The sequence below is a fragment of the Micromys minutus genome (assembly GCF_963924665.1).
Source record: "Micromys minutus genome assembly, chromosome: 8".
Lineage (NCBI taxonomy): Eukaryota > Metazoa > Chordata > Mammalia > Rodentia > Muridae > Micromys > Micromys minutus.
In genome coordinates, this window is record NC_137977.1 from 72449159 (window position 1) to 72477013 (window position 27855).

Genomic DNA, 27855 nt, shown 5'->3' on the forward strand with positions numbered 1-27855 from the left:
TGAAGCACTACTTTATAAAGGGATACTGTCATACCCACTTACTACTATGATTTTAGGATGTCTCTAGTATATCTTTTATTTTTAACTAGGTTGAAGTTGTTAGACTATCATGTTTTTTGTCTTTTTATTTTTCTTTTCTTTTTCTAAACAGGATTTCTCAGTGTAGAACTGGAACTCACTCTGTAGAGTAGGCTGGTTTATTTATAATAATATTTCTAGTATCCAGAGATTAAACTTTATATAGCTTTAATAAAGTAGAAAATGAAAAGGGTACGAAGATTTTACAAAAGAATATACCTTCTCAACATCTCATGGTGCCATCTCCAAAATTGGCTATATAATTGGTCACAAAACAAGCCTTAGCTGATATATGAAGATTCAAATAATCCCATGCATCCTATCAGATCACCACAGACTAAGGCTAGACTACAACAACAACAACAATAACAACAAAAAACCCACATGCCCATGGAAACTGAACAACTCTTTACTCAGTGATAACTTGGTCAAGGAAGAGAGAAAGAATGAAATTAAAGACTTCCTGGAATTGGCATACCTAAACTTCTAGGACACAGTGAAAGCAGTTCTAAGAGGAAAATTCATATTACTAAGTGCCCTGGTAAAGAAATTGGAGAGATCCTACACTAGCAACTTAATAGCACATGTGAGAACTCTAGAACAAAAAGAAGCAAACACACCAAAGAGGAGTAGACAGTAAGAAATAGTCAAACTCACACTAAAATCAGCCAACTAGAAACAAAGAGAATGATACAAAGAATCAACAAAACCAAAAACTGTTTCTTTGAGAAAATCAACAAGATAGACAAACTCCCAGGCAAAAAACTAAAGGGCCCAGAGATAATATGCAAATCAACAAAATCAGAAAAGGGGAGACATAATGACAGAAACTGAGGAAATAAAAAAAAGTCAGACCCTACTACAAAAGCTTATACTCAACAAAACTGGAAAATCTAGATGAAATGGATGGTTTTGTAGACCGATACCACAAAGTTAAGTCAAGAGTAGATAAACTATCTGAACAGACCCATGTCCCCTAAGGAAATAAAAGAAGTCATTAAAAATTTTCCCAACCAAAAAAAGCCCAGGGTCAGATGACTTTAGTGAAGAATTCTACTATACGTACAGAATATTATTTTTATACTGACGAATATCCAAAAGCAAAAATATATTTTATTGATAACAATACCCAGGTTATTAGGCTTGGTGTATTTTTCTCCATACTTTTGCACTTTGAGGATTATTTTTATAATCAGATTTTTCTTTGCAAACTGGTTTATTTTGGCTTTAAATAACCTCTGTGCTGCTTCTGGGATATTGGTTTCACAAGTTACCTACTTTAAAGAAATAAAAACTTTTTTTTTAATGAAATATAGAACCAGGGCTGAAAATACTGTGTTGTTTACTTGTGGTATACTTGATAGTGCTAATGTGACCATTATTGATATACTTATAACATTGGAAACAATGTATTGCCTGTTGCATATTAAGTTTATAGCACATAATTTATGATGAGTACTTTTTAAGTACCTTACTGGATATATTTTATAAAGAAATGATTTTATATAACACATGGGAAAGTAAAACCTGATGATGCTACTGAGATAGGTGTCTCATGGAATCTAGTTACCATATTTTATCTCTTCTTGCAAACAGGCTTCCTTTTATTTGGAGTACTTATCCTCTTTGTTCCAGTTTTTGAAGTCCTGTCTGTTGGTAGATCCTAAACTTGTGACACAAGATGAGCTCTTAAAACCTCTTATCACTAATATAATCCGAGTTCTCATTGTCTGTACCAAAGATGTATTGGGTAAGTTTGTTTAAATTACAATTCATTTATCTATGTGTGTCTTTTGTCTACATGTATATCAACACCACATGCATGCCTAGTGCCCAAGAAGGTTAATGAGCCCTCTTATTAAGGAGTAGCAGATGGTTGTTAGCTACCATGTAGTTACTGGTAATTGAACCCAGGCCTTTGGGAAGAACAGTCAGTTTTCTTAACCACTGAGCTATTCTCAGGGATGGAGGAAAAAGATAGTGGAATTAGGCAGCAATCTGGGGGTCAGGGATGCAGCTAGTGTAATGGAAACTCCCTGAAATCTACAAGGGTGGAAATGACTTCTACTAATGGGGATATTGAGCCTGAGCCAGCCATCTTCTATATCTAGGCAAACCTTCCAGTGGAGGGATTGGGACACCAAACGAACAGCAAACTCTTCAATCTACAATTTTTCTGATGTGCTGGGGTGAAGGTAGAACAGAACTTGTGGGAGTAGCCATCCAATGGATGGTTCAGCTTGAGTTCCATGGCACCAAGGAAGCTCATGCCAGACACTCTCTGGAAGTCCAGGAGACAGAGGCTGGATAGTCCAGAGATCTAAGATAGATTCAAACAGGGTTGACTTAAAAAAAAAAATCAAGAAATGATTTCTAATCATTCTGTTCTACTAGTCGACCACAGAACCTAGCATAATCCTCAGCAGGAAGGATTTATCTAGCAACTGATAGGAGCAGATGTAGAGACCCACAGCAAAACATTAGGTATTGTAGGACCCAGAGGGGTCAAGGCCACAACAAGAACCTGACCCACAGAATTAACTAACCAGGGCTCATAAGGACTCACAGAGACTGAAACTACAATCAGGAAGCCTGTATAGGTCTGACCTAGGTCTACATATTTGTTATGGGTGTGTAGCTTGGTTTTCTTATGCAACTCCTCATGGTAGTAGCAGGAACTGCCTCTGACTCTTTTACCTGATTTGGGGACCCTTTTTTCTCCTAGTGGGTTACCTCATCCAGTCTTGATATAAGGGTATGTGCCTAGTCTTACTGGAACGAATTATGCCATGTTTAGGTGATATCCCTGGGAAGCCTGTTCTTTTCTGAAGGGAAACAGAGGAGAAATAGATCTGAAGGAGACTCGAGGTGGTGCGGAGGGAATGGGAAAATAGGAGGGAAGGGAAACTGGGTCAAGTGTAATACATGGGAGAAATATGTGAGATTAATAATGAGGGTGGTTGGCTAGAGTTACAAGTACTAGGCATCATGTTTTTCTTGTGGAGGAAATCCATTAGAGAGTGATTGGTTACCACTAAGGTATGGGTGCCTCTCCTGCACCCTTAGGGTTATTGTTCCGTGCTAGTCATTGTTGAAGTTTATAGACATCTTACTTAGCTAGTTAGGACTCTTACTTGCTAGGATGATAACTTCTGCTACCAAGAAATGTCCTCAAAGAGAAGGCTTTCAGGTCAGATCCAGCTCAGAGAGGCTGGGTCCTATGTCCAAATTTTTGTTTTGTTTTATCTCCTCTGCTCACAGTATTTGGAAAGGTTTTGATCACGTGTTTTATAATTAGAATGACCTGAAATGGCTCCAGGAGAAACTTAGGACAGATGAATAGTATAAAAAAATAACCAGTAATCTCCTCCATCTTTCAGCCGAAACACGTTACGGTTTGCAGTGAGCTTGGAGTACTATTTTTATTTATGTAGCTAAAGCAATTGGAAGTTGCAGGTATAAGCCAGTTTAGAGCTTATAATATGAACATTTCTTAAGATCCTTTGAATTGTGTGGATTTGTGTTACCTTTGCTCTGCTTATGAACAGTGCCAGTCCACAGCATTGCTCATGTCCATGTAAAAATTACTTTTGTGTTTGAGTTGCAGTACTATCCTGCATATAAATTCTCTTCAGGTTAGCAATAATTTAATGAAGCTCAGTAGGTTAAACTGCAGTCTCAACAATAATAAAGACTGATCTTGTGAGAAGGGCATGAGGTAGACAGTACTGTGATTTGTGGTCTAACAGAGCTCAATTCTATCTCATAAATTCTTCTTTTTCTTATGTTGGTTTTTGTATCTATTACTCGACCAACACTGACATTGGGTTCATGGATGTGCAAGTCACTAAAACATTAGTCTACAGAACTGTGATAAAGATGATGAGTCGCTTGACCTAGTTGTCACTTGTCAACAGGGTGTGACTGTTGTGGCCTTGTAGATTTTTTTTATTGTTCCTCCTACATATTTCAAGAAATATATTAGATATTTATATCTATAAACATTACATACTTATATGATTTGCTAGTTCAAGTATGTAATTCAAAACTTTTTATATAAGCAAACTTAATTAAAATATTTAGTAACTATGACAAGTTTGAATGTTAATAGCTTTTGAAATTTATCTTCTAAGTTATATATTTTCTCATTCTTAAGCCTGTATTGAGCAAAAAGAGTAGACTTCTGTAGTATCCTAAAAGGGTAATGTAAATATGCACGTAGTATATTAGTACACAGCGTATCTTTGGGATTGGCAATGAGGAAACATCTAAAATGCTTCTCAGTGAGTTTGGTGACAAGACAGCTGAGGAGCACTGGACAGGTTGTGACCTGAATCCCTGGTAGGTGTTCTCTCCAAGGACTTCCCTGGTGCTGAGGAACACAAGTGACCCTTGCTTATGTTCGTTACCTTTGATGAAAGGTGACAGAACTGTGGAGATGAGGCCAGAGAGACTCCAGAGACAGCCAGCGCTGTCCTTCCTGTGGAAGGTTAACTTCTCTAACAAGGGGTGCACGTGGGCAGCAGTGTTCAGTCTGCTTTGTAGCATACTTTCCTTTGTGTGGGAATTTTCTGTTTGGCTCTTCAAAGAAAGTTTTCTTTCTCTTCTGCCTTGACCTTAGCACATTGTGCTTTCTTTTTCATCTCTGCACAAAGCTGCTGGAGGGAATAAAGAAAATAAGAGGAAAGTTTGTTTCCCAGAAGTAGCCACTGTCATGTTTTATTATATGTCTACAGTGCAGTTCTGAAATTGTAGCTCATATTTACTGTGTCGTACTTTTTTTTGTTGATGAACATATTCTAATGAAAGCATGGCTTGCGTGATTATGTAGAAGGGTGGTGGGACCTACTTTTAAGAAGCAGTAGAAAAAGAAGTAAGAAGTTAATTGTACTGACTTGCATAATTGTGCAGGCTAATGTTTATGTCAACTTGATGTGGTGAGAAGTCTTTTGGGAAGAGAAACCTCAACTGAGAGAATACCCCCATCGGATTGGCCCATGGAGGACCCAGTCCACAGTGTGCTGTGCTTTGCTTTATTCATGGCTGCTGTAGGGAAGTAGTCTGAATAAGCCATGAAGAGTAAACCATAAGCAGCACTCTTCCATGGCCTCTGCATGAGCCCTTGCCTCTTGGTTTCTGCCCTGTTTGTGTTCCTGCCCTGGCTTTCCTCCGTGATGGATTGTGATGTGGCGCTCTTTGTTGAAGTAGATCCTTTATATTGCTTTCTTTCTGGCAAATGTATATACCTCTTACTGTGTGGATCTAAGAAAGCATAATGTTTAAGTTGTTAATGTTTGAAGCTTTTCTTCTTGTTAATAACTTGTAGTGCTTTCATTAATTTACAGATGTACAGTTAGTGTTGGCCTTTTACCACACATGGACACATTTATTTGACCTTCTGGCCACACTACTGAGGAAGGCTGGTGCTGTCTCCCTTGTGCCTCTTACCTTAGCTCTTGCCAAGGACTGGGAGGCAGTGGCTGGTAAGGAGATCTTCGAAGGATTGGGGTATATTGTCTGCTAAATGTATAAATTCTCATGGTAGTGATCGCATGGCATAGGAAAGAATTGAGGGGTACTAGACTTGAGAACTTGCACTACTCCTGATGAGTGTTCTTTTTCTCAAAACACAGATTTGAAAAGCTGCAATAAATTTTAGTGTGTCAAAAGCCAAGTAAGAAAAGTCTGTTTTTTTCTCATGAAAATGTATATATTAAAATTATAAGACAATTAGATTTATATTTATTCCCAAAGAAGTCAGTCATTTTTTTTGCTATATATTCTGTGTTAAATGTGGATATATGAAATCTCATATGTAAGCAATATCAAGATGGGAAATTCTAAAATATTATCTTTTCTTATGACTTTTTTTATAGCCCAGAAATATAAATAATGTGGCCATTTTTATATTTTTTCCCCATTAAATAATCAAGTGACTATTTTTAAATAAATAAGTTTTGATTTTTTTATAGTCTCAAACTTTAACATAGCAGGACTTTACATATATATTTATATAATATTTATTAGTCTTGTTAATTTTATTTTATTTAATTATTTTTAAAATACACTTTTAGGAAGCTTATAAAATAGGTTTTCATATGAGCTGTATACATGCTAGACTAGTGCTGAGCCATACCTCAGCCATACCTCCAAACTCAAGTTAACATTTTATTAGTACCGAAATGAAAATTCAGATGTTAAAAACTCTCAAAACTTTAAATGTTAGCTCAAATTAGTTAGCTACATATTGTCCCTATGTATACATACTTAAAAACTCATATAATGAAAACTTAGGTAGATTTCTTAACTCAGTATGTTGCCTTAATACTGACTTTAAAACTTTTTTCTTATTCATGTACATAGTGATAGCTTTGTATCATTAAAAATAAAAATGAGTGCTATAAATTTAACTACTAATACCAATCTGATATTTTCCTCTGTAATTTTGAAGAAGTTGTCATTTACGTCTGAAATAATTTTCCTTGTAGATACACTGTGCAGATGTGTGGGCCTCTCAGTTAAGTGCCCTGCCTTGAGTATTGCCAGCCTCCAGTTCCTGTCTGTTCTCTTGGCTGAGGAAGAAAAGAGGCGTGTCCAGGACAAAGATAAAACAAGTACATGCCAGACCCCAACAGTGGCCTTACTTCTTGATGGAACTCAGGGAAGCCTTAGATCTTCAGAGCGACTTAATGAAACAATTCTTCAGGTGTGTGATTTCTTGAATTTTTTTTTTAGACTTTATGTATTTTTAAATAAATTTCCTTTCAGTTTTCATGAAATTTAAATTTTTTTCAATCATTTTTACTAAGGAATCAATGTTCATTTTGATTAAGTAAGCATACAGTTCAAAACTATAATAGATTAGCAAGTATTTCTTTTACAATTAGTCGTATTACTACCACTCTGTGTTTTCCTCTGTGTGTGTGTCTGTTTGAGTGTATGTCTGTGTGTCCTTGTCTGTGTGTGTTTGTGTATCTGTATGAGTGTGTTTCTGTGTGTCCTTATCAGTGTGTGTATGTAAGTGTTTGTGTTTGTGTGTATTTGTATGTGTGTGTGTGTATGATTGAAGATTGAACCCAGGACTTCTTGCATACTAGGCAAACACTCTACCCCTAAGCTGTGTCCTTAGATCCTTTTTTTACCTTTGATTTTGACATGAATTTTAAGTTGCTAAGGCTTGTCTTGACTCACCCTGTAATGTAGCCAAACCTTAAAATTATAGTCTTCTTGCCTCAGACATTTGGGCATATGACATTATAGGATGGTTCATGAGCTTCCTTAGGATATAGCTTGGTTGGTAGAGTGCTTACATAAACATACTTGAGTTTCTAGGTTCCATGTTCAAAACCACATTACACTGGCTATGGTGACAAACACCTAAATCTCAGCACTCAGGATAGAGAGGCAAGAGGATTGGAAGTTCAAGCAAGCCTCAGACCTAGGAGGCCCAGAGATGGATAGGGGTACCTTTAAATACCATTTCATGATTTTTATTTCCTGTCTGAAACAGGGAAAAGTGATTTGCAAATCAGGTAGATGTAATTTGCATGGTTGGTTGTGCCATCTGATTTGTGGTGATCCGTTTTTTTGCTTTGATATGGAGATTTTTTTCTCTCCCCTTGGTTTGTGAATGTTGTCCTCAAGAAGGTGTTTGTGGCATGACTAATCGTACATTTTTAGCATCAGTCTTGACTGTTCTGGAATGCAGAGGAGGCTGGTAGACAGGCAAAACTGAGAGGGAAATGAGGAGATAGTAGAATTTATATTATAAAGTCAGGAAGGCATGCTGCTTCTAGGTATAGCAGGTCCAGCAAGTAAGAGAGAGGGAGGAGGGTAACAGGGTAATAATATATGGAAATTTTACAGTCAAACCCATTCCTTAAAATTCTCAGAAATGTAATTAAAAGCAACAGCAAAAAAGAACGGTGACACTTTCTGCTCCAGCTAAAGGATGCATGGAAGATTTATAGTGCTCCTTGGGGTAATTTTTTTCCCTGTCATAAAAAATCTGGCTGTTTTCTCAGTATCACGAAGAATCCTGACAGAGAGTCTCCCATGTTTTGTCATCTGTCTGCAGATGTTGTTTACTTCAGAAGCTTGTTCTCCTCTAAGAGCTGTTTATTTTGATGAGGGCAGAGCTTCCCTGTGGACACTTCCTTACATCCATCCTCTCAGCTTTTCCCAGTGAAGAACTAGATACTGGGGAGAGAAATGGCTCTGTGGGTAAAGAGCACTTACTGCTCTTGCAGAGAACCTGGGTTTGGCTCCCACCATCCACATTGTGGCTCATAACTGCCTGTAACTGCTATTCCAGGGAATCCAATGCTGTCTTCTGATTGGACTCCATGGGTTCTTGGATGCTTGTGGTGTATACATTAATACACTTAGTCGTATACACATACACATGGAATAAATAAATCTTAAAAATGGGATGGTGTCCCTGCTGTCTTGATTCCAAATCCAAAAACCACAGTGGTTTAGTTTTTCCTATGACGTTCATGGCATTATTGTATCAGTTGGTATATCTGCACATTGTAGGTCACAAGATTCACATCTCAGCAAGATTCATGATGCATACCACATGTCAGCACCCTGAAAGCTAATCAGTAGTGATGAGTGTTCCAGAGGACATGAGTATGTATGTAGTGCCTTTATCTTACCAACAATTCCAAATGAGAAACTATATTCTTGACACTGGACTTTTATTTGCTAGTTTGTAGTGTCTAGTAGCATTATTGTTGTCCCTATTATAGACAAACTCCAAGTGTGTGTGTGTGTGTGTGTGTGTGTGCATGCATATTGTGTATATTTATATGTGTGTGTACACTTTTTAATTTTAAAAGTAAATGTGCCTTTACATTTATTTATTTATTTTTAATTGAACAACTTTATTTTAAAAAACAGAGATACATGTACAGATTTTAAAAGCATTTTTGCATAAAAGTATATGAATACATTTTTGTCAGTATTTGATTTTTTTAAAGGTTTGACAGTATGCATTAAGATTTTACTAGTTATAATGAGCATAGTACATGTAAACCAGGACATAACCTGGAAATAGTCAACATTTTTTTGGTGTGTAAAGATTAAGCATAATGGTTTTTTATTTTCTTTCTTTTTTTTGGCCTTTGTTTTTCTTGAAATTCATATAATCTGTGAGTTGTTTCTGGGGTGTTCAGAGCTTTCTGGGGCTAGTATCCAATTATCAGTGACTGCATATTATGTCTGTTCTTTTGTGACTGGGTTACCTCACTCAGGATGATATTCTCTAGATGCATCCATTTTCTTAAGAATTAATAAAGTCATTGTTTCTGATAGCTGAGTAGTACTCCATTGTGTAAATGTTCCACAATTTTTGTATCCATTCATCTACTGAAGGACATCTGGGTTCTTTCCAGCTCTGGCTATTATAAATAGGGCTGCTATGAACATTGTGATGCATGTGTCTTTGTTGTATGTTGGAGCATCTCTGGAGTATATGCCCAGAAGTGGAATAACTGGGTCTTTAGTTAGTACTATGTCCAATTTTCAGAGGAACCACCAGACTGATTTCCAGAGTAGTTTTACCAGTTTACAACCCCACCAACAGTGGAGAAGTGTTCCTCTTTCTCTACATCCTCGCCAGCATCTGGTGTCATCTGAATTTTTGATCTTAGCCATTCTGGTTGGTGTGAGGTGGAATCTCAGGGTTGTTTTGATTCACATTTTTGTGATGACTAAGGATGTCATCAGAAGCACTTCCTTAGATGCTTCTCAGCCATTCGATATTCCTCAGTTGAGAACTTTTTGTTTAGCTCTATACCCCATTTTTAATAGGATTGTTTGATTCTCTGGTGTCTAACTTCTTGAGTTCTTTGTATACCTTGGATATTAGGTCTCTATCAGATTTGGGGTTGGTAAAGATTTTTTCCCACACTGTTGGCTGCTGTTTTGTTTTCTTGACAGTGTCCTTAGCCTTACAGAAACTTTGCAATCTCATTAAGTCCCATTTGACCTTTGAACATGAGCCATTGGTGTTCTGTTCAGGAATTTTTCTCCTGTGCCTATGTGTTCTAAGGTTTTCCCTACTTTCTCTTCTAATAATTTCGGTGTACCTGGTTTAATGTGGAGATCTTTGATCCACTTACACTTGAGCTTTGTACGAGGAGATAAGAAAGGGTCTATTTTCATTCTTTTGCATGCTGAGTGCCAGTTTGACGAATACCATTTGTTGAAGAGGCTGTTCTTTTTCCATTGGATGTTTATAGCTCCTTTGTTAAAAATGAAGTGACCATATATGTGAGGGCTCATTTTTGGATCTTCTATTCCATTGATCCATGTGCCTATCTCTGTATGTGTACCATGCAGTTTTTTTTAAGACAATTGCATTGTAATATAGCTTGTACATTTATTATTATTATTCTTCACTTTATATCTTGCTCACTGTCCCCTTCTCGGGTACCTCTACCCAGTTACCATTAGACTTTTACAATATTTTCCACTTGATACAAAATTAAAGCTGCTTTAATAAGGGGTGAAAGCTACATTTATTTGTGGGTGTGAGGATATGCATATGGAATATAAAGTTAGAATTTATATTGGTTTAGGAAAATGATAATAGGTTCTTTCTTGAATCTATGACCTCTCCAACCATAAATAACAGGAGAGATTTACAATATCAGGCATGAATTTTCTTCTTTTGAGCGCCTCATTACAATTAGGCAATTCTGCCAACCCCTAAGATAAAACCACCACTATTACAGCACTGTGTATATCTCTCTAGCCCAGCCAACATTCTGTTTCTTGGTGCCATATCTAGTTATAGGTATGGGGAGAATTTTGGTCTCTTTAAAACACAGAAATACTACAAGAATATGTTTTAATTTTAATCCCAGGTATGGAATATTAGATATGATTGTCCCCGGCATCTGTGATTTACCCTATGCTCTAACAGGGTCATAATTTTGCCAGATGCAGATGGTTTCTGCTGTTGTGTGATACTTGGAATTCTGGGGACTTTTCAGGAGGTATATAATGCTAGGGCCCTGAGAGGTCGAGTGGGTTGTTATTTGTTTGCTGTAGCTTGTGGTTCGTTGAGTAGTAATGCACAAAAAAGAACTAAGAAGAAGAAAATAGATATCCTGAGGGTGAAGATCAATCTTGCACCAAGGAACTTGACACCCTTCATCAGCAGGAAGTAATCTAACAATAACATCACCCTCTTCTTCTCTATCTTTCTTTTCTCTTCTATATAGTTTTAGGGAGTTGAAAAAAAGGGGGTGGAGAAGGTAGAAGAAGGAACCCACAAAGTAGCAAAAGTCTGGCTACAAGAGAACTGTTTTCTCTCTTAGCAACTTGCACAGCACATTGATGCACAAAGGAAAGAAAGTCCTTGGGGAGGAGACTTCCAAGTTAGTTCCATTCTATTTCCTAAAAGTCCTGTGACTGAAGTTCAATTAGCTCTTACCTTATATTCTGGGGGGGGCAACTAAGGACAACAGAATAGATTATATATTGCATTGGGGGTCTTTTGGACTGCTCCGACTAATAACTGAAGCAGAATTTCTTGTGGTTGGCACTGGGTTTTCTTGAGGTAGTCTGTACACCATTATTATTCTGTGTCATAACTCCATTTAAACTCTATGTATATACATATACCTATTATATGTAATTTTAGGTAAGCATAAACTAATATGAAACAAAAACCTTTGTCATTTTCAAATATCCTTAGTGTTATTTATTCCCCCTCCTTCTCCTTCTGTCTCTTATTCCTGTTTTTCCCATTTTCTTCTTCATTGAACTTGTGTCCTGCTTGTCCCTACTCTAGATTCATTGTCCCCCAATTCCTTGGTTACTTTTTACTTTCTTGCTGTGTATTAATCTAGACCTCCCACCCATAGAGAGACTTTGAGGATAATTTAATTTTGTTCCATATGGATAATATCCTATGTAGGCTTTTCTCTGCAGAATGTTCATAGATAGTAAGTAATAACTTATTAAATTATAGGGATAGTTTTTTGTTTGTTTTTTGTTTTGTTGTTATTTCATACAATACTTAATATGCCTCTTATCTAAACTTGTCTTGGTTCATAGTAGTTTTACTAGATTGACTTTTTCTTCTAATCAGTTTTGTCTGCCTTCTCTAAAGTGCTATGAAGGAGTATCCTCCAAAGATGTCCTGAAAAGAGTTGCTGCAAATGCTCTGATGTCACTTTTGGCTGTCAGCAGAAGAGCGCAGAGGCACGCTTTGAGATGTGAGCATCACCATCAGTTGTTTATTGGCATCTTGCTAATCATGTTTTCTACTGCTTGCTTGTTCTAATTTTCTATGAGTTAAAAATGTAGGGAAATTATAGTAAAATTTCAATGACATTTAAAGTGTTTTCTTTCATATAGCAGTACTGAAATCGTTACTTTCAGTTCTTATTTTTAATTATGTGTATGTCTGTGTGGTTGTATGTGCATGTGAGTAGAGTTGCTTGTGGAGGATGGAAAAGGTCACTGGATCCCTAACCTGGAGTTAGAGGATGAGGTGAGGTGCCTAACATGGGTATTGGGAACTGAGCTCAGATTCTCTGCAAGAGTTAGTTAACATATGGTGAGACAGAGCAGTCTCGTCAACCCCACATTAATTGCTTAAAGAATAGGCTGGGAATATAGTGCCTAGGAAGCACAGGATCTTGTGTTGAACCCTAACACTAAAAGGTCAGTCAATCAATAATATAAAGATGATACTTGTAGATTTTGTGTTTCTATTTACATGTAATTATTATTATTTCTCTAGAGAACATGCATATAAAAATTCCAAGCTGTATCCTATTATTTAGCTTCACAATTATTAGTATATACAAGTATATTTTACATACCTAATATACAAGCATAATTTTTATGGTATGGTAAAGACTATAGTATCAAATAAGCAGTATTTTTATATAAATTTTTATACTACAGGGTCATGATTTCCCTTCTAGACATCAGGGATTACAACTCTGGGAGGTGAAGGAAAGAAATAGATATACAAAGCCCATCCACCCAACTAATTATTTGCTGCTAAAATAAAGCATGTAGGCTGTAAGATACAGTAGATATGGAAACTCTTACTAAGAAGTGAAAACATGGGCTTCAGTATTGTGCTCTTTTCCTTCTTTAAATCATCATTCTTTCATCATATATTTGAATGGGTTTTCTGTGACTGAGTACTTGCAGTCTTAATGTCTTCAGAATTGGAGTGGCCCCTTGACAGTTGCAGCCTTTTTCTTTCAGCTGATCTCATTGAAAACTGTGTGGAGCAGATGAAACACATCAATGCACAACTGAACCTAGATCTGCTGAGGCCTGCGAAAGCAGCACTAAAAAAAAAGGTGATTTCAAGGTCTGAGTTCTTGTGCAAGGGAAGACGGATAGAGTGACCATGTCTCCATTGCTCTTGTGCTTACAATGAGCACAAGGTTGAAACCAGTGTTTGACTTACAAGGTAGATAGAGGCAGGTATATTATTGAGGTCAGTTCTTGTCTAAATATCCTTAAGTGGGATTTGTATGTTATTTATTCCTGTTATACAGAGTTAGAAATGTAAACATTCACATGATATATTGTAGAAATATTTTATACAATGAAATATATAAATAAAAGTGTTAAGTTCTCTAGGGATGAAATCTGTAACAACTGTAATTTATTTGTGTTTATATTTGGATAGTTAACACATTTCAAATTTATTATCTTATAAATAAATACTTATAACAACATAGTGACAAAATCCTGCAATCAATAAAGCAAGACTTTGCCCTCACATTCTGTATATTTTTTTCATGATTCCCAGATGTTTGTTCTAGCATTTAATTGTTTGACTGTGTATATAAATTGTAACTTTATGTAAACACAATATCACATAGTAACTATATATTGCTTGTGGCTAGCCATAACTGTGACTAGTAACATTTACACCTCATTTTTTTTCCCAAAAAGTGAATGTACATGTGAATATTTAAATATGTATAAATATTTTATTTATTAAAAATATATTATATATTTATATATTTATTATATTAAAACTGGCTCATTTGTTTAAAAAATGGTACTCTTTCAGAGGACCATGAGTTAAGTTCCAAAGGATACAATGTTCTCTTCTGGTCTTTGGAAGCATTGTATTTGTTCACATGAACATACCACATATGTATATGTATATAAATGCATTTATATATGTATGTATGTATGTATGTATGTATATAAAGCAAGATTTTATATAAATTTATACATGTAATTTATAAGTGAAGTCAAATCATTGAAAAGAAAATTAGACAAAGCTTTATTTAATAGGTTAACTGGTATATGATAACAGAATCCATGTTAGATAACTTCTCCTGCTTCTTATTTTTCTGCCTAACCAAAAGCATAGCCATCATTGAGAAAGTCATCAGAGATCTGATCTGATGGAAAACCAGCCAGTAGCTGCCTCCCTTGATTGAGATATGACATGGAGGCTATTATATATCTGAATTCCTCCATGCCTGATGGAACAGCAATAGCTGTTTTTGTAGTGCATGTATTTCTTGACATATGGTCACCATAATTTGTCAGTTTCTCAAAGTGATGGTAGTTGGGCATGATCACAGCACAGCTGCAGTGTACAGTGTACAGACCCAGAAGGAGAGGATTACTGTATTTATGCTTTTCACCTTCTCTGTGTCTGCACAGGAGGACGGCTTCATTAAAGAGTTAAGCATTACCTTGCAGCTCCTCAGAAACTGCCTTTATCAAAATGAAGAATGTAAAGTAAGTAGAGCGCCTCAGACTGTTGATAGCAGTTCAAGTAGTAAGTGGCTGAGATTTATATGGAGTAGTTCAGGAAGGAAAATGGACCCTCTGAATTCTCTTGTTCAAGATGTTCAGTTGATTGTTTAAGTTCAGTGAATTCTCAGAACTGCATGAGTTTAATCATGTTGCCCTTCATCACTAATGACATTCCTAGTATATCAAAGCTTGAACTTCATGCTTGAAATGTAACTTCTTGAACTTCTCCTTCATTCTATATTGTTAGGTATTCAGATGCTTTTTGACTAGATAGTAATAAATCACTGTGTATGTCTTTTGAAGCGGAGGTTTTCAAAGGTGTTTGTCAAAACTTATTTTTCTCATGGAGTGCCAGTATTCATAATTATAAAGAAAGAAGACAAGCATGCATCCTGCTTCAGAATAGATACTGTTTTGCTTAGCATAGTCATGTCACCTGAATCAAACCCCCTTTCTTTTGTATTTGCTGTCATTCTTTGTCTTGGTACAGTGCTCTTTGAAAGCCACTGAGTTATCTTGCTTTTGTTGTAAGCATTGGTTCTGTCAATTTAAGTCATCATGATGGTACTGTTGTGTGACACAGCTCAGTATAGAATGACTTCACTTTTGAGGAATGAGCTTTAGTATAAAAAATTGGTGAGGGAAAGATAAATTATAGAAATTTTTTTTGTTTTGAAATTTTTTATTTTTGTGTTCTTGTCATAAATCTGGAAAAATATGGTAAACATGAATTACTTAAGCTTTATTAAGTGAAATGCAGGTAACAATTGCTTTTTTAAAGTATTTGTTTATACATATGTGGTGATTTGAATGAGTATGACTCCTGTAAACTCGTATACATGTTTGAATGGTGAATCAGCCCAGAGTGGAATTGTTTGAGAAGGATTAAAAGGATTAGGGTGTGTGGCCTTGTTGGCGTACCTGGGACCTTGTTAGAGAAACCACTGGGTAGAGGTTTGGGGTTTTCAAAACTCACAGCAGACCCTGTCTCTGTACCTGCTGCCTGCAGATGAAGATACAAAGCTCTCAGCTACTGCTCCAGTACATGCATGTCTGTTTCCCACCATGATAACCAGGAACGAATCCTCTGAAACTGTAAGCAAGTCCCCAATGTAAGATACTCCAGGCAAAACATGATGAGGCCTTATCATAGGCAGGGAGAAAAGTAAAAAGGGTGTATTAGAAGTAAGTCTGATGAGTTAGGACAGAAGAAGTAAAGTTTAGAATGACTTCCAGATTCTACTTTAAGCTGCTTACTAAGGTAGGAATGTATGATAGCGTATAGTACAATGATTAGGGACCTGAAGTTTAGGTTTCCCCATATGTTTCCTGTGTAAGCCATTCTGCATTCTGGGGATAGTAGGAGTATGTAATGAGTATTTGTACTCAGGATGCTACTTGAACTTTTCTAAAACAGTATGTTCTAATAGCTTTGATCATATAGTTGGAACACATGTAAGAGAAGGCTGGAAAAAGGGGCTGTAGAAGGAGACTAGACATAAGACAGAAGGATAGCAGTGAAGACAGAGAAACCTATAGTACATGCCCCAGTGCTGGAGAGTTTAGGAGCCATAATGTTGGAGTGGTCTCAATCATTAGGACAGGTAGAAGGGAGTTAACTGTGAAACGTGCAAAGTGTAAATGATAGCAGCGAGTATCCTGTCTACTGCATGACATGAGTACATTTGGTTCTCATGTGGAAACTACTTACTGTAATCAGAGAAATGAACAGACTAAGGGCTAGTTCATAAACGCAGGGGAAAAAATGAGAAGGAAGAGCCACGTTTTAGAGGGGCAGATAAATGTATTCATTTCTGAGTACTGGTTCTTTACTTTTGGGCAGAGGAAACAGATGAATGGATGACAGAAGAGATATGTATGCGTAGAATGAAGAATACATAACAAAAAACTCATACGGGATCGTTTTTGTCTTTGGGACATAAGTGAGCAAAGTCATTTGTTGTTAGTGTTGGACTCAGTAAGAAGCTGAGGGTGATCAGCCTGAGGAAGACCTTGAGAGTAACTCCAAAACTTGTCTTGAATGACATTTCACTTCATTCTATTTGGTTCTGTGTGCCCTGAAAAGCACACTCAAGTGCACATGGGTATAGAAATTACTTTATAATTTAGAAAGATACTGCTGTACTTCTGTAGGCAACTGTATCTTATATGCAATATTGTCCCAATGGTATCTGATTTTTAATAAAAACTAAAGCTACTTTAGAATCTGTTCAAATCACACAAAAGTCATTAGCTTTACACACACACATACATGCACACACACACATACCTTCCCATGCTTTCCATATATCTGTAGTTTGTTCTTAGTGGCTGAGTGGTGATGTCTGTTGTGTGGGTCTGCACCTATGTCTGATGAGGCTTTTCTCCATATTTATTGGATAGCCTAGAAAACACGGTATGGAAAGGAATGGGGTTTTCTTTATAGAACTCTTAAACAGTGTTTTACAGGGTAAGACTACTGAGTGCAGCTGACCCAAAACAGCACTTTGAACCACAAACCAATGTCATTAACTTATACTTGTCTATATGTTGCTTCCATTTCTTGTGGAAGACACTGATTTTAAGGTTGTTGCCAACCTATTGGCTCTTTTCAGCAAGTAATTACCACACCACACACATATATTATTAAAACTATTAGTTTAACTTAGATTGTCAGAACTGATAGAGTGAGAAATCCAAGGCATACTAAGGTGGCCACATTGTTTTCCTAGAGGCAAGTTAACCTTAAACAGGCCAAGCACACAGTAGGACTGAAAATTAAGTACATAGTCTTAAATCATCTGAAAATGTATTATTAAGTTGGTATGGATGTCTGGGCAAGTTCAGCCTCTTTGGGGTCAGCTACTTTCAGAAAATTGTCTCACCTGATATATATATATATATAGTATATCCACATTAAGAGGGGAGACAGAAAAAAATATTTTCTTGACTACAAATTTCTGTATCTGGACCATGTCTCTGAAAAGTTTATTTATTGCTACGAGACAATCACTTCACTGCATACTTTACATGCTATAGAAACTTCTCTACAGTTTTTCTCTGACTAATGTATCCTGTCCATCCTTTCAGAGACTGGACAGTCTTCTGATCTGGACTGTCCAGTGTAAAGCACTGGTGAACTGTAAGAAGAAAGCGTCTTCCTTACACTTCTCAAAGATGAATTACATTATTACCTTATGTGGGTGACAACATTGGGTGGTATTCAACCTAAGTTTGCATTTCACATGTCCAAACTAATGGCTGGTCTTACTTCTTTTCCAAAACAGGTGGCGGCTCTTGAAGCACATCTCGTGCCTGTCCTGCACTCTCTCTGGCCTTGGCTTTTGATGGAAGATTCATTGCTGCAAATTGCCTTGCAGTTGCTTTGTGTCTATACTGCAAACTTTCCAACTGGTGATTAGAATACAGTGTTGTCTTTTTATGATAAATTAAAATACTAGTTTTATGTGATACTAAGCCCAACTGGAAAATATGTATGTTGATGTATTTTTCCTTCTTAGTCAAAGGCAAAATTTCTTATGGATCTTAAAACTTCTGAGCATTTCAAGAATATATTTGTAGATCTGGGAGAGTCATTGGATAGTTCAGGAAATAGATTGGCTGGATTTTATGTGGCTGTGGGAAACTGCATTCAAGGGAAACATCTAGTAGGTGAAAATTAATGAAAAAGCAAGTGAAGATTAGGTTCTTTATAGATCTAAAACAGGGGACAGGTATGATGAAAGTTAATTCAAGGTACTGCTGTTGGTTTTGAGAACGTTGATAGAATTGTATTCATTCACATGGAAGTTATTATTTTGACAACTTATTTAGAGCCATGCATTGTAAGTTGTAATGAAACTAAGACTGTGAGGGAAATGTAAAGGTAGACAATTCTAGAAATATAAGGGATGGGAGGTCACTTTTTTTGTTCTGCTAGAACTCATTACCTTTTATTCAATAATACTTTAAAAATTTTATCCTTCCATGTATTGATAGGCAATCATCTAATATCCTATGATCTAGGGTTTTTTTTATTTGCTACTTTATTTAATTTATTTATTTTATAAAATATTATAGCTAACAAAGTTTGTTACATAATAATATATGATGAATACATGATTATTTTTTTCTAAGAAGGACCAAGGCTTCCACGTTTTGGCCTTCCTTCTTTTTGAGCTTCATAAGGTCTGTGAGTTGTTTCTTAGGTATTCAAAGCTTTCTGGGGCTAGTATCCAGTTAGCAGTGAGTGCATATCATGTGTGTTCTTTTGTGACTGGGTTACCACACTAAGGATGATATTCTCTAGTTCCATCTATTTGCCTAGGAATTTTGTAAAGTCATTGTTTCTAAGAGCTGAGTAGTACTCCATTGTATAAATGTACCACACTTTCGGTATCCATCCCTCTGTTGAAGGACATCTGGGTTTTCTTGAGTTTCTGGTTATTATAAATAAGGCTGCAATGAACATGGTGGAGCATGTGTCTTTATTATATGTTGGAGCATCTTTAGGGTATATGCCCAGAAGTTGAATAGCTGGGTCTTCAGGTAGTACAATGTCCAATTTTCTGACGACCCGCCAGACTGATTTCCAGAATGGCTGTACAAGCTTACAACCTCACCAACAGTAGAGGAGTGTTCCTCTTTCTCCGCATCCTCGCCAGAATCTGCTGTCATCTGAGTTTTTGATTTTATCCATTCTGACTGGTGTGAGGTGGAATCTCAGGGTTGTTTTGGTTTATATTTCCCTGATGACTAGGGATGTTGAGCATATCTTTAGGTGATTCTCGGCCATTCGGTATCCCTCAGTTGAGAACTCTTTGTTTAGCTCTGTACCCCATTTTTTAATAGGATTGTTTGATTCTCTGGAGTCTAACTTCTTGAGTTCTTTGTATATATTGGATATTAGATCTCTATTAGATGTAGGATTGGTAAAGATCCTTTCCCAGTCTGTTGGCTGCCATATTGTTTTTCTTTTGATGGTGTCCTTAGCCTTACAGTAACTGCAATTTCATGAGGTTCTATTAATTGATTCTTGATCTTAGAGCATAGGCCATTAGTGTTCTGTTCAAGAAATTTTCCTCTGTGCCTATGTGTTCTAAGCTTTTCTCCACTTTCTCTTCTAATAGTTTCAGTATCTCATTTTATGTGGAGGTCTTTGATTTACTTGCACTTGAGCCTTGTACAAGGAGGTAAGAAAGGGTCTGTTTTCATTCTTCTGCATGCTGACTGCCAGTTGAACCAACACCATTTGTTGAAGAAATTCCTTTTTCCATTGAATGCTTTTAGCTCCTTTGTCAAAGATCAAGTGACCATAGGTGTGAGAGTTCATTTCTGGGTCTTCAATTCTGTTCCATTGATCTACTTGCTTATCTTTGTACCAATACTGTGCTGTTTTTACCTCAATTGCTTTGTAATATAGCTTGAAATCAGCAATGGTGATTTCCGCAGAAGTTTTCTTGTTGAGAATAGATTTTGCTATCCTAGGTTTTTTGTCATTCCAAATGAATTTGCAAATTGTTCTTTTCAACTCTATGAAGAATTGAGTTGGAATTTTGATGGGGATTGCATTGAATCTGTAGATTGCTTTTGTTTGGTGAGATGGCTATTTTTCAATGTTGATCCTTCCATTTCATGAGCATGGGAGATCTTTCCATCTTCAGAGATCTTCAGTTTCCTTCTTCAGAGATTTGAAGTTCTTGTCATACAGATCTTTCGCTTGCTTAGTCAGCTTCATACCAAAGTATTTCATATTGTTTGTGACTATTGTGAAGGGTGTTATTTTCCTAATTTCTTTCTCAGCATGTTTATCATTTGAGTAAAGGAAGGCTATTGATTTGTTTGAGTTAATGTTATATCCAGCTACTTTGCTGAAGTTGTTTATCAACTCTAAGAGTTCTCTGGTGAAATTTTTGGGGTCACTTAAGTATACTATCATATCATCAGCAAATAGTGATACTTTGACTTCTTCCTTTCTGATTTGTATCCCTTTGATGTACTTTTTTTTTAATCTAATTGCTCAGGTCAGGACTTCCAGTACTATGTTGAATAGGTAGGGGGAGAGTGGGCAGCCTTGTCTGGTCCCTGATTTTAGTGGGATTACTTCAAGTTTCTCACCATTAAGTTTGATGTTGGCTATTGGTCTGCTTTTATTATATTTAGGTATGGACCTTGGATTCCTGCTCTTTCCAAGACCTTTAACATGAAGGGGTGTTGCATTTTGTCAAATTCTTTCTCAGCATCTAGTGAGATGATCATGTGGTTTTTTTCTTTGAGTTTGTTTATATGGTGAATTTCGTTGATGGATTTTTATATATTAAACCATCCCTGCATCCCAGGGATGAAGCCTACTTGATCATGGGGAATGATCATTTTGATTTGTTCTTTGATTTGGTTTGCAAGAATTTTATTGAGTATTTTTGTATCAGTGTTCATGAGGGAAATTGGTCTGAAGTTCTCTTTCCTTGTAGGATCTTTCTGTGGTTTAGGTATGAGAGTAATTGTGGCTTCGAAGAAGGATTTGGGTTTTCCTGTAATTGTTTAAGGGAATTATTCATGTGCTTCTAGAAGATCTCCATCATCATCCTGAAATATGACTTTTAGTCTAAATCTTGTTTTCCTGGTGTGTTGGGAAATCCATTGCTTGCTGTGGTGGGAGAGCTGGGTTCTGATGCTGCCAGGTTGTCTTGGTTTCCGTTGCTATGGTTCTTGTGCTTTTCCTTTGCTGTTTTGTTATCAGTGATTGTTGGTGATCTTTTTGTTTCTGACTGGTGCTTGTCTCTTCTTTGGTTCTAAGGGCCCGTGGGCTCAGGAAGGAGATTGCTTCTGGGTGTTCAGCTCTTTTTGGGCAAGCAGTGAGTTCTGATGGCAGTGACTCAGTTCTCTCTCCATGTGCTCAGGTGTGAGAGCGCTTGTGAGGCTGTTCTGGGAGGTCAGCCCTCTGCCCACATGTCTTCAGTCCTGGCTCTTTCTTTTGGCCAAAAAAGACCCTTTTCCAGAGAGTACCATGTTCCCTGCACATTAAAAACTCCAGGTGTTCCCTTGCAGGACAGCAGGTGGGCCTGTACATCAGGTGGAAACCTGCCTATGAAGCCTTCCCCGGGCAGATCCCAACTCCTGATATCAGAGACCAAGCCCTCACTGTGGGCCGGAAAGAACCTTTTTCCAGAGAGTGGTGTGACCTGCCTGGACCTGTGCCACAGGCTCACCCTTGGTCCAGGTGGCAGAATGCTTGTGCAGCTGTTTTGGCTTTGGGTTTAGATCACAATGCAGTCACCAGATTATATTTCTGTCTCTTTCATGGTTACCTGATTTACTCAGAATATATTGGACTCTGAAAAGCCATAGACACCACTACTAGCTTCTACTATCTGTGAGCTCTGTGACCTTGAAATCTCATGATCCAGCTTCCCTGAGTTCTTTATCTTTACCTGGGCACTGTGGATAGTGTCCCAGTTACCCCTCATTGTTAAAATTCTGTTCTTCCGTACAGGTTTGTATTTTTATGCCTTCTTTATAAACTATTAAAAAAAACCATTATGCTAATCTAATCTTTTCTTTTAAAAAAAGTTGCCATTTTAATGCTCCATTGAGATAATTATCTGAGTGAGGACAGTCAATCTGTTGGATTGAGTGCACACTTCAGCATTAGGCTTCAGTGCCTACTTGTGGTTCACAGGTGACTGGGAGATATGCTTACTACTTTGTGTTTTCAAAACTAAGCAGCAGAACATGGGCAACTTGGTGACAGGATGTTTCTCTTAAAGGCTGCAGTTCCATTTGTTGGTCAAATTATGGACAGTATGTTCAGACTGCACACAGAGGCACCCCCAGCAGCTCCCTGATACTTTGTATCCTGAAACTGGCTTCTCAGATGCCTGCAGAAAACACCACCATTCAGCATATGGTTTTCATGTTTCTTTCAAACCTGGCCTTATCTCATGACTGCAAGGGAGTAATTCAGAAGGTAAGTAATTACTTAACATCCCCTATGCATCATAAAGAGTTATTTGGCAAAATAATCCTGTCAGTCAAATTTTAAAAGTTTGTTTGTTTCTAGGACTGCTTTCTTAGGATCTCAGGATATTTTATTTTAAAGCCTTGTAAGAAAATTAGAGGCACTGAGATTGAACCAGGAGGAAGTTCTTATCAGTTCATGTCTTTTTAATTATCTCCATAGCTGTGTTTTAGCTAAAAATGATGATTTAAAAAAAAAAAAACACTGGTGTTATACAAATAATATATTTTATCTGTAAGTGGACCAGTCAGACCAGTTTCTGTTTATTATGGTGACAGAAAGCTGTAGGAAATCAAAGCTCCTTTGCCCCAGTTGCAGTTTTACATCTTAGTGGCATAATTTGCTGCTTACTACATCTCTGGATCTGCAGTTCTAAAACTTCACTGTTTATCACTAATTTTAATGGAGTGTATAAAGAAAGGGTATGGGTGAGACAAATTCTGGTACAAATGTGCTGGAGCAGAGCATCTATAGGGTTATATATGAACAGAATCCCTAAGTGGGAATATTTTTAAAATCTAAATATTACAGTATCATTTGTTACTTACTCATGACAGTGATCTGAATGCTTCTGTTTCTTAGGCTTGGAGGTTGGACAGGATTCATAGGAATTCAGTGTCCTCCTCTACTGTTTCATGTTTTTGAACCAAGAAAGATAGTTTGGGTATAATTACAAAAAAAAAAAAAAAAAAGTGATTGGCTCTCATTCTAAGGAAATTGAATGATTGGTCTTATTAGGGGAATATTTTCTATAAGTAATTGTACCCTGCTCACTTTAACTCAGTATCCTCATTACACTTTTTTAGAAATTTCTCAAGCCAGTTGATGTGATTGATGTTACCTTAAAATCATCCATGGAGGAAACATTCATAACACAAAACTTAACAAACACTACAATCAGTGATATGCCTCTCCTTCATACAGCCAATTCAATTGTTTATTTACCAGCATACAGCTAGATAGTTTCTTCATGTACATGTTGATATTTCTACAAATTATATATGTGTGCTTATGTATATTTATATACATATATACCATGTATATATTTGCATATGCTTTCATATTTATTGATGTTTATATATGTTTATACACACATCACTTCCAAAAATCTCATCTTGAGATAAATACATAGGATTACCTTTTTCAAAATGAGAGGTATATGCATGTGAGACCAATACATATGAGGCACTGGCCAATATACCACTTTCTACCACTCCCTTGTAGAACATGGTGATGGGATACAGAGTTGGAACATCTAAATGAAATGTAAGTGCTTATCTCAAGTTTGATATGTGATTTTGAGCTGGAGACTTATTTTTTTTACATTTCAGGGTTATTTTATTTTTAATTAATAAGAAAAATGCCTCTAACATAGGTAAAACTCTCAGTTTAAATTCTGATTCTATACGTAAGAATATTTGGGGAGAAAACAAAGATGGCAACAGATGCTGGTACCTTCTTGAAACTCTAAGGAGTCTGAGAGACCCATGGTGGCTCTGAAAGGTGCTGCAGGGTCAAAAAAGGAGCCTGCAAAGCCTGGAGTAGCGCCAGAACAACAAAAAGAGAGAGGATAAAACCACAAGTCTATGGAATAATGCTTTTAAAAAATGGACTTATGAAATTGGAAAGAAAGAGAGCCAAACAGAGCTGTGTGTCAAAGAATGATGAATCTATACCTTTAGCATGTCAGCCTGCAGGCTGTAAGCACAAAGATCATGTCTGAGTAGCCATGGGGTGATGTGAGGTGACTTGGAGCTCACACATAATAGGGTTGGCTCTAGGTTTACCCAGCCTCCAGAATTGAGCTGAAGCAGCTACAGACTGTGCTGCTTGCTCTGCTAGGAGATCAGAAACACTGCAGCCTACAGCGGCTAGAGCTCCCAAAGACCCACTGGCTGGCTCCCAGCATGGACCTGTCCTGCCTAGCTCCCACACTACCCTGACTGTGCAATAGCAGGCTGTCCATTGAGACAAGCCTCAGTGATGGTTCAGTATTTGTGGTGCTTCAGGAACCAGAATCTTTGAAACAGAACAACAGTTTGCTATGAATATTTGTATGTAAAGCTGTTTGGGCAAAAAAGTATACAGTGTGATACATTGCAGTCTCAGAGGAGTTGAGTTCAGGGAGAGCTGCAGCGGATGGGGAACCTGTCATCACTGAGTAGGGACAGCGTGGGACGCGATGCAACAGCTTGGAGCTTGTGCAGACTCAGTCTCTGAAAATGCTGTCCAGCTGCACATTCACCCTGGTTCTGAGCAACAACTGGATGTCTGAGCTAAAGAACTGTTTGTTTTGTGGATTGGACCTTTTCAAAAGACTATGGTCTGTGCTTCCATGTTGATATTTGTGTTGAAGCCTGAGGTCTATGTGGATGTCTATGGTCTGGGCTGCCATTAGAGGGTATGTGGATGGCCAAGGTCTGTGCTACCAATGGAGGCCAGGTGGACATCCATAGTCATTGCTACTGCCGGAGACCACATTAGTGTTCATGGCCCATTGCTGCCAGAGGCCATGCTGATGTGAGTGGCCTATACTATCACCTGAAGCCATATTCATCTCTATGTCTCCTGTTACCACCAGAGGCCATGTAGATGTTTGTGGTCTGTGTTGAAGCGATGTTGATGTCCATGGACCATGTTGCTGCTGGAGACCGTATTTGTGTCCATGGCTCAGGTTGCCACAAAGGCCATGTTGATGGCCTTGACCTGTGCTGCCACTGAGGGCTGTGATGGTTTCTATGGTCCATGCTGCTGCAGAGGGTATTGTGAATGTCCATGGTCTGTATTGCCACTGGAGACCATGCTGAGATTCATGTCATATGCTAATGCTGGAGACCATGTAGATGTTTATAGTCTGTGCTGTCACCAGAAACCATGTAGAAGTACTTGATCTAGTCTCTCACTGACAGTAGAGAGGGAGAGAGCTACTTTGACGGTGATATCAATTGTGGACTCAGTCAAGAAAAAGATAAATGGAAGGCTATGTGACAACCCCAACCCAACTTACGCTACCCATTCTTCCTCAAAATAGAAACAGCCTAGACATAAAGCCATCAGAGAGAACTCTTAAAAACTGTGCTAAGGATGCTATAGTATAGTTCTCTACAATTGATGGCTTCTGGCAGGGAAGGACAGTAATTTATAAGGGGTTGGCCACTGGGGTTTGGCCATGTTCCAGTTAGTATATAAGCAAAACAAATTGGACTTTTTTCTCTTTTGCTGGGGAGAAGGTCACAAGGGTTGTGGTGCAGACCTGGGAGGTCTGGGAAGTGAATGTGATCATGGTATGTAATGTGAAATTCTCAAATAATCAATAAAAATATGTTGAAGGAAAAAAAGAACGTTGTGATAAAATATGAATATAATCTGTTTTCAGGGAGCATAAATCAAGTCTATTTTAATTAGGAAATTCTGCAGACTTCCATTGCTGTGCTAAGTAATAATAAGCTTAGAGCCTTCTAGTTGTGATTCTTCAATGGCCATGAGAAAATGCAGTAGTGCTATTGTATAAGTTTAAAATGTCTCACGTCTTTCTCCTCTGTTACATCTCTACACACTCTAACCGGAGTATAAAATTGTTTTAAACTATCTTTAGAGCCCACAGTGAAGAAAAGCCCACAGCATGCTATATTTTCAAGCACTGGGTACATGCTTTGTAACTCTTGTCAGCTCTGAGCTTATAATATGGTGTATCTAACTAAATGGGAATGGTGAGGAGGAACTGTTCACAGAAGCATCCTTTGTACTAAGACTCGGGAGTTTTGAGAGCTATGCAGCACTTGGTTTACAGTAGATTTGCTGTTTGCTTGGGAAATATGCTAGTATTTCAGTAGCCCATTCCATTATTATCCTCAAAGTTCTCTATGTAGACATTAAAATTGATCACATAAATTAAATTTAGCATCCTTATTTCTGCCTAGGAGAATCGACAAATAAACTAGTGTAGATTATCAATACAGAGTAAGAGTCATTTTGTACAGAAATAACATGCAAGTGATTCATTCTACTTCTTAAATGCACCACTGTCCATGGCTTCTATATAGTCACCCTAAGCCTCTGCTTGAGATTATTGGGTTATATTTTATTTGCATGTGCTTAGTATCTATTATATAGTTACATAATTCGTGGTGTTTGAGGAATTGGCTTTATTTGAAGATTAAAATAACTTCTACAGTTCAAATAATAGTTTTCTCATCTCTAAGTTTAATAGAATGACATATGGCCATGAAATTTTTTTCTGGAATAATAAAGCATAGAATAAAATGAATGTAAAGTATGCTCATAAATTTATGAAGCAAACACCTATATAATTGCATGAAATACCTTCACTCCTGCCAGGGTTGATAGCTCCTGTGCAGGGTGGTTTTGAGTTTTGTTTCTTTCCTCCCACAGGATATCTTTAATGAGTAGCAAAATTGCTGGAAGGCAGATAAGAAAGGGAACTCAGGAGGCCTACCCTGAATTATCAACCCTAAGTAATTGAGTTGACTATAGTTTATTTTATCCATCATCAGAAAAAGAAATAACAGGAATTAAAATTTAAGCACCATTTTGTTTTTACCTTTATACTTGGAAATTGTGTAGACAAAGTATTTGGAAGAAAGAAAAATTAAAATCTGGGAGAAGGATATCAAATGCTGCTTAATTGGTCACCAAGGGACTAGGTAAATAATGAAAAAGACTTGAAAAGAAAATACTATTCTGTGTTTACCCACAGAGCAACTTTCTACAGCACTTCCTGTCCTTGACATTGCCTAAAGGAGGAAATCAACATCTCAGCAATGTGACCATTCTGTGGTTGAAGTTGCTCCTGAATATGTCATTTGGAGAAGATGGACAGCAAATGATCCTGAAGCTGGACGGCTGCTTAGACTTACTCATAGAGATGAGCAAGTACAAGCACAAGAGCAGCCCTCACATGCCTCTGCTGATTTTTCATAACATTTGCTTCAGTCCTGCTAATAAGCCTAAAATTCTGGCTAATGGTACGT

General features: G+C 37.3%; 1 protein-coding gene across 1 annotated transcript in view; it reads left to right on the forward strand.

The window, feature by feature from the left end:
* The window catches only part of RTTN (rotatin), a gene marked incomplete at its 5' end in the record, with an annotated part of 151621 nt that overhangs the window by 111429 nt on the left and 12337 nt on the right, over positions 1-27855 (forward strand). The window contains 9 exons of the mRNA XM_080919983.1: positions 1675-1828; positions 5424-5561; positions 6567-6784; positions 12206-12311; positions 13321-13418; positions 14752-14829; positions 18135-18261; positions 22614-22813; positions 27582-27849. Coding sequence (XP_080776109.1) covers positions 1675-1828; positions 5424-5561; positions 6567-6784; positions 12206-12311; positions 13321-13418; positions 14752-14829; positions 18135-18261; positions 22614-22813; positions 27582-27849 — 1387 coding nt within the window. The remainder of the gene's footprint in view (positions 1-1674; positions 1829-5423; positions 5562-6566; positions 6785-12205; positions 12312-13320; positions 13419-14751; positions 14830-18134; positions 18262-22613; positions 22814-27581; positions 27850-27855) is intronic.